At 40.4% G+C, this 12,046-nt stretch overlaps 1 protein-coding gene across 2 annotated transcripts in view; it reads right to left on the bottom strand.

Moving 5' to 3' along the window:
- The window catches only part of FIGN (fidgetin, microtubule severing factor), a 97,001-nt gene extending 86,391 nt beyond the window's left edge, over nt 1-10,610 (bottom strand). Inside the window, exons 1-2 of one of the 2 annotated variants that reach the window (XM_049811712.1) lie at nt 10,497-10,610; nt 9,555-9,724 (exon numbers count right to left, since the gene is read on the bottom strand). In XM_049811712.1, the coding sequence (XP_049667669.1) occupies nt 9,555-9,579 (25 nt within the window). In that variant the 5' untranslated portion in view covers nt 9,580-9,724; nt 10,497-10,610. The remainder of the gene's footprint in view (nt 1-9,554; nt 9,725-10,496) is intronic. The other variant, XM_049811722.1, reaches the window with a different exon arrangement.
- Nucleotides 10,611-12,046: the final 1,436 nt, after the last annotated feature.

Here is a 12,046-nt window from a genome sequence, read left to right as displayed (position 1 = left end):
CTGATTAATTTAAAATGTGTTCTTACAACCACCAGGAAAAATCAAAAGCCCTGTTTACTCTATCATACAGCATTGATACCTCAAGAGGAAGATTGCAGCATTTGAGAAGAACAAATAAAGCTAATGCCTACCATTTTCAGGGGAAATTCTTTATAACATCCATCACCTGGCTTCTAAGATTTGTTGCACACCTGCATATCCAAAGTCAATACAAATTGCAGGACTCAGTGCCTCTGATAACTGAGCACCCAAAAGTGGAAAACTGAATTGCACTTGCTGAGATGCAATACTATTCGTGATGTTATCTCAGCCACAGAGCCTTCAAGCTCAAACTGCAGCTGTTGTAGCAGCTCTGAAACAGAAAGGAACAGTAACTTTAGCCCAAACCGACTTGCCTGTCATGAATGAAAGCAACAAGTTCTACTATCTAGAAACAGCTGACATCTTGGGGGGGGGGGGGGAGGGGGGGAGAAGTGTGTTTGCTAATTACTCAATAACAAAACATCTTTCCTTAATTAGTGGTGAAAATTATTACTCCAAATGAATACTAGTGTCAGTTTGTCTGTTATTCTGTACCATATGGATAATCTGCTTGGTGGTGGAAGAAATAGCACATTACAACTCTTTGAACATTTCTAACTAGTGAAAACTTTAAAAATGTCATTCATTAAGGTACTAATTATTCACAGTCTCTACAAGCACATGATAAAATATTTTACCTACATCTAACTTTAAAATAAAATTTTTAAAAAGCTTGAAACAAAGGCTTCTCAAACTTAACTATGTGTCTCAACAAAGACGTTCTCTGCATATAATGTTGTGCCTTTGATACAACTGTCGCATTGACAAATGCTAGGGGCCAAATAACGAGAAGTGCTTCATACCCCTCGTTATACAGGATTTACTGACTTTCAGCTTCAGCTTTCTACCAACGCTACCATTACTCTGAATAACAGATTAAATTTCTCAATAGGGCTACCATGGTATCAGCTAAATTAATGTTACCACTAAAGTTTTTAAACTGAAAGCGGAAAAATACACCACTGTTGTAGCGTAAAGAATGCCTACACAGGACAGGAGTATGAAATGAAACAAAATGAATGCAAGTCAAAGAACAAAATGAAAATCAATGGTTAAAAAAGGTTCCCGCACGAACAGTTTCCAAAATATATTTATTTCAACATTTATGGAAGGCAAAGAGTAACAAATAAAGAATTATTAGAAACTCTATAAAGACAGGATAAATTACTATCTTTAAAATAGAATATCTGCCTATTTATAGTATGTTCAATACGGCACCAGCATAGATTTGTAGTTAATATTAAGCTGTGGATCTAACACTAGTAAACACAAAAACTACTTAATTCTGTACAGTTTTTGTAAATTAAATTTTGTAAATTTAAGTATACGTTCAGCTGAAGAGTTAGCAAATTAAGTCTCCTTCCATATTAAAAATAATTGAATCTTGCTAGTTTAAACCCAGTAATTTTCTGACTGAATAGGGATACCCAGTTCACAAATTATCACAGGTGAATTTAAGACTATATTACGTCCATGAAAAAACCCCCACACTATTTTATATTTGAATTTCTCAATTTTAATCATGCAGATGACCTATCAAGTTTAAAGATCTTCAGCAAACTCCATCTGTATTTTAAACAAAACAATTCTATACAGTGCAAGAAAGGATTCATAAAAACATATTGTCCAAACTGAGTCTGCATACAGCAACATTGCACTATTCGTTTAGAGCTGCAAGAGGAAACAGAATTGTGTTCATATACCAAGAGTGTATTTCTACAATACTGTATATAGTGATGTGGCCCACAAATACCAACAACAAGGGACTGAAAATAGGATCAATTCTTTTCCTTCTCAGAAACAATCTTGTAAGCATCTGAGTTCCCAAAGACATAAAAGAATAGTTACTTTTCTGAGATCTTTTGATATCGCTCTTCATGGTGGAGCTATCCATGAGTGATGGGAAAGATCTCTTTTGAAAGTAAATGGTGCACCTTCAAGTGTGTTCAGGTACATCTTTGCTGTTCCTTTCAATGTTTCTCAAGTTTTACTTGAAAAGGATGCTGGATTTTTTAAAATTTGGTTTAGGTATCACAATGGGATACCTTATATCAGTCAGTGCTTGCAAACCTTATTCTTCCAGCATAGAATCTAGCTGTTTCTTTCTCTGTGTCAACACAGGAGGCTGAAGTAATCAGATAGGTCTAAAGAAGACAGAGGATGTTAACCTGCACTTTCTCAGAATCTGTGATGAGTAAGTTCATACTTTCAACGTGACCACACTGAGCCATAATGTATATAACTAGCTACTTTTCATCTACAAACACAGCTATCACAGAAGTTTGTATAGCAGGGCTATCAGTTCATAACATTTTAAATGTCAGTATTGATACTATCGTCAGGGATTAATAATTTCTGCATATAACTTTATAATTCCCATCCACCCTCTGCTGTCATTCAGTAATACAAAGTAATTGTTGGCTCTTCCCCCCACCATGTCTCCAGAAAAAATGTACACACAGTAACATCTGTTGTACTGTCTAGGAATATCTTTGCAGCAGTACAGTTCTTATAGTTTTATTAAGTGATAATTCAAGCTCACTGTATAAATGTTTTTTTATTAATGACTTGCTTGTATGTTAGAATGGAGGAGACAGAAGGGGAAAAAACTCTCAGAGGAAAATGGGGATGTTACTTCCAACATATTAAAAGGCAAACAGCAGTTGTTCTAAATCAGGAAAAGAAAAAAAAACCGAATCCTTGAATGAGAGCACGAAGATACATTCCTGCCACAAACCCCCGTAACCCACCAAGTCCAACCCCTTCTCCCATCTCCTCTCAATATTCATTTTCAAATTCCATTCAGATTAACAGGAGTTGCACAAACATGCATTAATGTGTCCCTTAAGTATTTTATCCCACTGAAGATGAGAAACAAAAAGTTTAATTATGACCCATACCGGAGAATCATTCATTCCGGCCTTGCTTAATTAGATGTGAGACAGCTATCTTAGATCATGAAGTTTGACCACAGTATGCTCTTACTGCTAGAGTATTAATGCAAATAAGATACAGATTACTGAAACCAATTTATCATCACCAATCTATAACCAGCTTGACACACACACACATTCAAAAATATCACACAAAATACATTTTGGCATACATCTTCATACATTAAGCAATTCATATACAGAAAATGAACCATGTGCTTTACAAGGAGTACATTACACATTAAAAGTAGAATATGAAAGGGTTACAAACAGATAACAAAAAGTCTAAGCAGTACATGATTTCAAGGAATCTGGAGCAAAAATAGACTTGCATCACCAAAGTTTGCTATCACATCAAAATAATCTCAGTATTTTTGTCCACATCACTTTCAGGATATTTGAAATTTAACTAACAACATACTAGCAGTAGCTGCACTATACTTTAAAAGAACTGAGAAAAATAGTTTCTCAGTAACAGTTAAATAATATGACTGGTAATTGCTATTTCAGTGTTTCATGGCACATCAGACTTCACGCTTAATAGACTATTATAAAAAAAAAAAAATCAACCAGTAACATGACAGTCATCTGTAGTTGCATTATTTTTAATTATAGCTGAGACAGATGAAACTTTTTTCCATATGCAGAAAAACAGTTTAAAGAACAAAGTTTTATTCCATTGTTTAAATATAATAATGCATGGCTGTTCTTTCTATTGTACAAATACAATAGCCATTGTAGTAAGGAGTGTTGCTTATATGATTAAATAGATAGTTCAGTATTATGATATGTTTGACAGGTACCGTTACTAGCACTATAGGAACAGACATACAATATTGTTATTACCATACTTTGTGTACCGATACCTCATAGCAATGTAACTCAGCAAAAGGGAAGCATAGACACCGCATTTTCATCACAGCAGACATCTCCGTATACTCCTAATCAGTGGTGCTTTCTGCAGATTACACTTTCCAGTATTCTCCCCATTCTCAAACTGACCTGTCAAAGCCAGATCCCCCCCCCAGTTTCTCATGACTTTGGTAACCAAGATTGACCAACTATTTCTCTTTCCATTTTACCCTCACTTGTCACACAGCGATACCAACATCAACAGGTATTTAGAAGCAATAGTAGTGAAGTCCACTTGTATTTAGTAGGTTGCTGCAAATACAAATTATCTTCTAAGAAACATAATACATATACATGCATTCTCTTTAACATGCTGATCAGAGGGGTGGCAGGTACAATTATTAAAGGACTGAACGCCTTAGATTTCCTTTGACCTCCATTACAGTCTGGGACTCTGTGTTCCTTGAAGGATAAGATTGTATTTGTCGAACCTATGGTAACATATTGCAAGTGGATTTTCTCTGTTCTTCTGTATTAGCTATCATCCTTTACAGCAACACAGTTTCATTAAGGGAGATGTATATGTTGTTTTGAGATTCAGAGATTTTTCTTTTTTCTTTTTTTTTTTTTTTTTTTAAGAAAAAAGAAAAATTGAATGATCTTAAGGAATTTTCTTTATGCTCGCATTTCTCACACACTCTATAAAAATATCATTGACATAGGGTGAAAAGGTCGCATGGCTCACAGAAATGGAGCCAAGTACTCCAGTAAGGTTTTTCACCTGGAAAATATCCCTATAACTAATTCTGTGTATGGGAAATTTTTTATTATTATTTTAGCAATAAAAAAAAAAATCCAGGCCTTTTCCCAGCCTAGAGTTCCCTGAAGTGATCTTTCCCATAAGGAAGATAAGTTTTCACTTAGAGGATAGCATCTCTAGCAGCAAGGGTTTAATACTTTGCAACAATATCAAGGATACGCAATCCTGAATTTACAGCTCTTCAAATTACTTTTATAGCTATACTGTTCATTTTGGATCAGATGCTTATCTAAAATTCCATATATTTTGGTAGCCATAATATCTGATTTAAAACAGCTTCCAATAAGCCAAAGAGCGGTACTAAAAAAGAAAAAGCCACCAAAAAAAAAAAAGCCACAGTGGGTGAGATTCTGGCAGCTGAAAATTACTGTAGCTCTTTAAAGCTAAATTATTTTACACCAGCTAAGGATTGGGTCCAATAAGCACAATTCCACTTCAAAGTTGATTTTTTTTCCACCTGCATAGTGCTTTGCTTCTCATCTGTTCTGTTAATAACACATGAGAATTTCTAATTAGTATATCCCAAATTCTTTTTACAGTTATTTTTATGCCTTTTCTTATCAGTGACTCAGGAGGAGAAAAAAGTGCTGATTGATCAATTAATCAAGCTTTATTGTACAATATTCCTCAATACTTCAGAAATGTCTGCAGAACAATTTTCTCCAATCATAAGATCAATGAATCAATGTAAACCCCCAGTAATTAAATTTATCAACTTGGTATCAATACAGCTAGCACTTTATGAAAGTATTATGTGAAGTTTGTTCTCTTAAGGGATATATTGATTGAGGGCAAAGAGCCAAATATTTCTATTATTAGATCTGGGAATGCTAGATCAAAACTCAGTCTGTTATAAACAACATACAAATGTTTCATATACACAGATCTCATGCTGATTCTGTACCAGTAAACCCACTCCTAACAAGCAGATAAGCATATTAATTGATGATTAAGACTCCAGGAAGATCAGTCATTATATTCAATGTTTCTTGTATGCATTCATTGAACAAACCTATTGACAGAAACTGTACAGAATCATTTTCATCTAGGAATTATATTTTAAAAAAGGATAAGAGAATCTAAACAAAAGCAGTTTTCAAACCTTGTTCATGCAGCATAAAATAGCCTTAATTAATTAAATTTTGAAACTAAAGCTTCGCAGTTTGAAAGAGATTATCACATGTCTCTCCATCATATATAGTAGTTATTACTTGAAAGGTGAACAATAAAGCCTAAAGATGACATCTGATAAGAGTCATATTAATAACCAAAACAAGGAAAAAAAACACCACCCAAGTATTTTACAGTTTAATTTTTAAAGGGCTATGATACAAAGTATTCTGGAATATATTTTCACTTGCTATCCCTTACTACATATGCGTAAGCAAGTAGGGCGCGAAAGTTCATGAAGTGCCATTTTATCAATTATAAGAAAAACAGTAGGATTTTTCTATCAACAACAACAACAAAAAAAAGAATTTTTGGCTCTGCTTAAACAAATAAAAAGTCTTAAAGAACAGCTAATGACATAAGACTGTAATATTTTCCCATGAACTCTATGATGAAGATATCAATAACAATACAGTCTTCATATTTCTAAAATACCGCTAGAATGAGAGAAGCAAACATCCCTGTACTTTCACAGAAGTTGCAAGAAATAAAAACAATTTGATCAAGTACTGAAGGTATCTTATTATGAAGGGGGGGAAATAACGACAAAAAACCCAAACCCACCAGATTCAAGTAGGAGTCACATCCTGTTACAAACATCAAACAACAATGAGCCTTTATTACCATGCTATGATTCCTTCATTTCAAACATGATTAATTAGCAAGTATAACACTCACCAAAACTCCCACCACGCTGCTGTTTGCTGCCTATTTGCAAATGGGTCTCTATCAAGTATCCATAAGCTGTATTAGTCTCATTTATGACACTGAAGAAAAGAAGTCAAAGCATCCTGCTTTAAGGAAGGTTTCGCTCATACCTTAACCAAAAAGAAAAGAAAAGAAAAAGAAAAGAAAACAAAACAAAACAAAAACTCAACAACAAACAGACACCAAAACCATCTTTTGTCGAAGGGATTCCTTGAAAGTCCAAACACAAACTTCATGCAAAATAAAAACTTTTCTAAAAAGTTGCTAATCAGTTCAAATGGTTAAAAATAAGTAGAGAGAAAAGATCAGTTTAGACTTTGTTTTGGTCTTTTCTGTTTTTTTTTACTTGAAACCTCAACTTTATATTCCATTTGAAATACACTGCTTCTGTTGAGAATGAAAGTGTGGTTCATATGTCAAAAATGGAAATAAAAAGAGGATGAGAAGGGGAAGGCACACTTAACAGACTCTTAACTTGTTTTAAGCTGTGCAAACAGATATCTTCAAATGTACCTTACTTGCAATAAACATTACTTTGGCAGCAAAAGAAACTTTGCTTCATGGGGAGGAGTGGTGGAAACTGAGATTACAAATACAGAAGAAGAAACAAGACTGAGATGAGAGCAAAAAAAGCTGAAACTGCCTTCTCGAGCTGAACTCTATAAATACTATCACAAAAACAACAGAAAAAGGTTCAATTTGGAAGCAACAGATGTATTCCTAAGCAAGAAAACATCCCTGATGAAATAATACACGGACATACAGAGAAGATCTTTAAAAGTATGAAGAGATGCCTGTACGGCAAAGCCGAAGTTTCAATGTGAAAATAAAAATTAGACAGAAGATGCGATACCTCCTTGGTTTACCAGCTCTGTATCACAGATACTTGATGATTTTGTCACGCCCAGAGCAGAGTCATTTTTAAAGTGCAAATCGGTCCTACTCTCTCCAGCTTTTTCAATTTTATAAATTTGGGATCAAAAACATCAAAGCACCTTCCACTTCGGACCTAACTTTTAGAGGATCAATGTGACAAGTCACTGCTTGATAGATGTTTCTCATGATAAACGACTTGTTCAAAAGAGACATTGTAGCTTTCATTTCCTGACCACAACACACTTTTAATTTGCAACAGCAGAGCTGCTCGAGTGTGACTAGTTCCCACTTTCCAGCCTTTCAGGATTGTGGCACTGTCAGGCCACATACATGGGCAAAACAAAAACTCAGAGGAGCATCCGCAACAAAAATTGTAGCAAAAGTTTTCCTCAAACAGAAACCTGATTACGTTTGGTTTCTCCCAACAGTGGGCTTTTAAACCCCCCTCCTAACCACCTCCAGTCCCTAACATTTTAGGGAAGGGGGGGAGGGGGGGGGTGAAGAGAAATCATATTTGGAAATATATACTTAAGTGCCGTAAAATATATATAGCTGCCTAATAGTATTGTGTTTATTATACATATATATATTACTGCTACAATAATTATTATTATTATCTGGGAATCACATTTAACAGTCCAAACCATCCACACCATCCAATTTCAGCTCTCAGCATACTGTCCGATTCCCGATTTAAAATTTATAAATGTAATATCCTCCTCATCACAAGCAGCAGTCCAATCTGCTCTGAATATATATTACAGCTTTAACATCACAGAGGGAAATCTCCCATCTGGCAATCACATTCGCTCCAACAGCTCTAGGAAAAAAAAAAAAAAAAAAAAAAAAAAAAAAATGTTCCGCTCTCGCTCGCTCGCTCTCCTCCTTAAAACATTTCTCAGGGCAAATTATGTGCATCTAAAATAAACAGTCGCCTTATTGATCACTTCAAAGTCAACAAGTTCTAACTGCAAAATGCAATCACATCGTTCCATCATATAGCACCCAGGACGTGTTTAGCAATATAGTCACCTACAGAACCAAAATAGGAGTGTACATTGTGCAACTGCTTTCTCAATTTCTTTCTTGCATTCAGGTATGTTATTATGAGAGATCATCAGCCACACACGCCAGACCTCCCCCTTATCCCAAACACACACACACACACACACACGCACACACACACTCGCTCTCTCTCCCAGGGTCTCTCTCCATCCTTATTTGTTGCTACCACACGCAATTAAAAGTGAACGTACCCCCTTTTTGGTTGCACAAAACAGACTAATAGTCACTTCTGTTATTAGTTCCTTAGCCTTAATTGCATACCTAGAGGTGCATCTACTGCACCACAAGGAGACCTATTGAAATTCCCCATGCTCCATTTTATCTGACTTTTTTGGAGGAGGGGGCAGTGTGGGGGGCTGGAGAGTGACCGTTAAAATGAAGCCAGTTTCAGCACCTGATTATTTCATTCTGTTACACATTGAGAACAGAGCAGTGGGAACCAGACACTTGTAAACTGAGCATAAATTACCACTTATTAAACAGTATTAAACGTTCGGCCACAACAGTAATTTTGTTTGTTTACATGCAAAACATTCCCCCACCCCACATCAGTTAAAACCTCTAGCAGATGATTACGCCGAAAGTAAGAGAGGGAAAAGCAGCTGGAGTCCAAATGAATACTCAAAAATTATTAGTTTGCAAAAGGAAAAGATGCATTTTAGGCGTGTATGTACGAGTACGTAGACGTATAGGTGTATATATTCATTGCTACGCATTTTCCCCTTCTCCAGTCACCAAGTTTTACTAATTTACATACCATTGGAGTTCAGTGGTGTATATAGTGCACCGCTAGTAACATGCAACTTTAGGTTTTACAACCGAGATCAATACAATGGACAAAACTAATGCTATAATCGAAGCAGAAATGATAAACAAATGATAGCAAGAGAAAAAAAAATGCTTATCTATACACAATTGAAAATATACTATTAAACATTAGGTATTTATTACAAAATATTTGCATGCAGAGTCCTCGGTGCGTTATCATGCTATTTAAATTTGTCTTTGCTATTTAGATGCAAAGGAAGTAGATCCCAAAACGGACATACCATAAACACTGGTGCTACTGATCATTTCTTGCTGGCAGCACAAAAAGCTGAATTGGATTTTTCACAAGCAGGAATTCCAAAGGTTGCTTTTCATTAAAGCCACTTTTCCTCTCAGCTATCAAATGTCACTGCCTTGAAACGTGGGCCCTTTCGTCAGGTATTCATTTAACCTACATGCATATAATTAAGTGGGAAAGCAACATCAACAAAAAGGGGATCTCAGATCACAAGAGAAGAAAGAAAGGGGAAAAAAAAAAGCACATGACCAGGAATGCAAGTCCATGTCAATTTCACTCACTCCCATTGAAACTAACAAGAGCTCCAGGGAGGATAGTAATAGGATCAGTGGATTGTATATACCATTAAATTATACATCTTTCTCTCCCTTCCGAGCCAACAATACGCCCACCACGCTGTACCCCCTCCAAGATGATGTGCTTACATTTTACTGCAACAGCTCCTCTGACATATTCGTGCCCCCCCCAGCCAAGACACAGCAATTTAAACCTAACTTTTGTTTTGCGAGATTCTTATTTGCACTTATTTGCTCAGAAGTTAGTTGCCTCAAAGTCCAGCCCCGCGTTACCTGCAGTTTATTATTTTCAATGCAACTTAAAAATAAATCCAATTAGGAGGAGGAGGAGGTGGGGAGGGAGCTTGCAATCGCGAACTCTTAATCTGCCTACTATTGTTGGCAATGATCAAGCAGGAAAAACCCATGCACTGCGATTGTATATCTCTACTTTCCAGACTACGATTAGGAAAGCAGACCGGAGTGTTTAGTATCAGAAAGCGACTGCAAATTAGACAAAATATTTAGGGCACGAGCAGGCGATTAAAAAAATACGCGGCTGTCTCGGAAAGCTTTAAGATTTAATAAAATTTAAAACGATGGTAGGAAGACTTGGGGGGGGGGGGGGGGGGGGGGGAAGATCCGCTTACCTGGAGATTTGGTACAAGAACCCGATAGGTTAGAGTAGCATCGATCCGATGTGTTTGCTGATGAATGGGGGCTCGGGTTAAGTGAAGGTGCCTATGATTTGAAATCATTCCAAGTTTTTGAAGGGAAGACTGACTGCAGCCTCTGCCATGTTGGAATTTCAAACCCAAAACAGCTGCTTTGCAAGGAGCCAGCATGCCAGCAGCTGGACGCCTGCGCAGAGCGCCGCCGAGCCAAATTCAAATCACTTTCACGCGAAGAGCCAAAGATCAGTTTTCAAAGGGGGAGCGGCGCGGGGGGCGGGGGCGCTCCGCGGCCCTGCGCGCCGGGGCTGCCGCTTCCCGCGGGGGACGGCGGGGCGCCCGCGCCGCGGCCCCGCTCTCGCTCCCCGGGGCGGCGGGACGGGCAGAGCGGGCTCCCTCCGCGGCGGCGGCGGCGGCGGGGCTCCCCCCGGGCGCGGCGGCGCTCCGCGGCGCGGGGCGGGGGGAGGGCCGGGGCCTAGCGGCGGCCCGCGCCCGCGGGGCAGGCGGCCAGGGAACCGGCGGCGGAGGTTCCCCCGGCCGCCGCCTCCGCCGCGGCCGCCCCGCGCCTCCCCGCCTGGGGCCGGGGGTGGCGTCCCGGCCCGGCCGGCGGCGGCCTGCGCGGCTGCCCTCGCCGGCCCGCTTCTGCGCCGCGTCCCCGGGCGGCCGGTGTCGGGGCTCGCTGGCCGCCGCCGCCTCCCGCCTGAGGAAAATGGCCGGGGGGGAAGTGCCCCGCGCGCCGGCGGGCCCAGCCCGGCCCGGCCCGGGCGGCGGCCGGCGCCGCGCAGACGTGCCCCGTCCCCGCGCCGCTCCCGGGGAGCCCCCGCAGCCGCCCGCCGGAGCCCGGCTGCTAGCAGCCGCGGCGAGGCATTCCCGGTAGCCGGCAATGGCTGAGGGGCCCCGGCAGCCACACCTCCCTCTGCCCGCACTTCCCCAGCCCCGGCTCGGCGGGGGATGGCAGGGAGCCAGCTACCCCGGCCCACAGCTGCCGGGGACTCCCCTTGCATAAGAGGGATTCCCCGGGGGGCTGTTAGACGGGCTTTACAGCCTCTTTATGCCGGCAGGGAAGGCATAAAGTGGCCACACGGCGCAAATTGGGCCCTCCCTCTCGCACATCGGTTACGCTGCCTCTCGCCCACGGGTCTTTCTCCGGCGCGACCGACCCGCCGTGCCCGGTGCTCGCGGGCACCCTGCGCCCTCCACACCAACCCCGCGCACGGCTGCGCGCCCACCTCCCTGCTGCCGCGGCTGTGGAAAGGGGGGCGAGGGCTTCCCGCGAGACGGATCTACGTTCCCGGTTTTACACCTGATGGGACTATCGGAGCATTTTTACCTTCTCTTCAAACGTGGAAGAAGCCACGCTGTCTGGATGCCGTTCCTGGGCTCTGGCTTAGGGTCCTCCTGGAGCAGTTTCACTTCCTCTGCCTCGTCCTACTGAGGAGTTAAGGGTGGCTTGGGAGGGTTGCTTGTCCGTCCTGGATGTGGAAGAGATGGATAAAATTTTCTTAGTAAAAAAGGGAGATGCAGTGGGA

The sequence above is a fragment of the Accipiter gentilis genome, chromosome 1, assembly GCF_929443795.1.
Source record: "Accipiter gentilis chromosome 1, bAccGen1.1, whole genome shotgun sequence".
Lineage (NCBI taxonomy): Eukaryota > Metazoa > Chordata > Aves > Accipitriformes > Accipitridae > Astur > Astur gentilis.
This window is presented reverse-complemented; position numbering and strand designations above follow the sequence as displayed.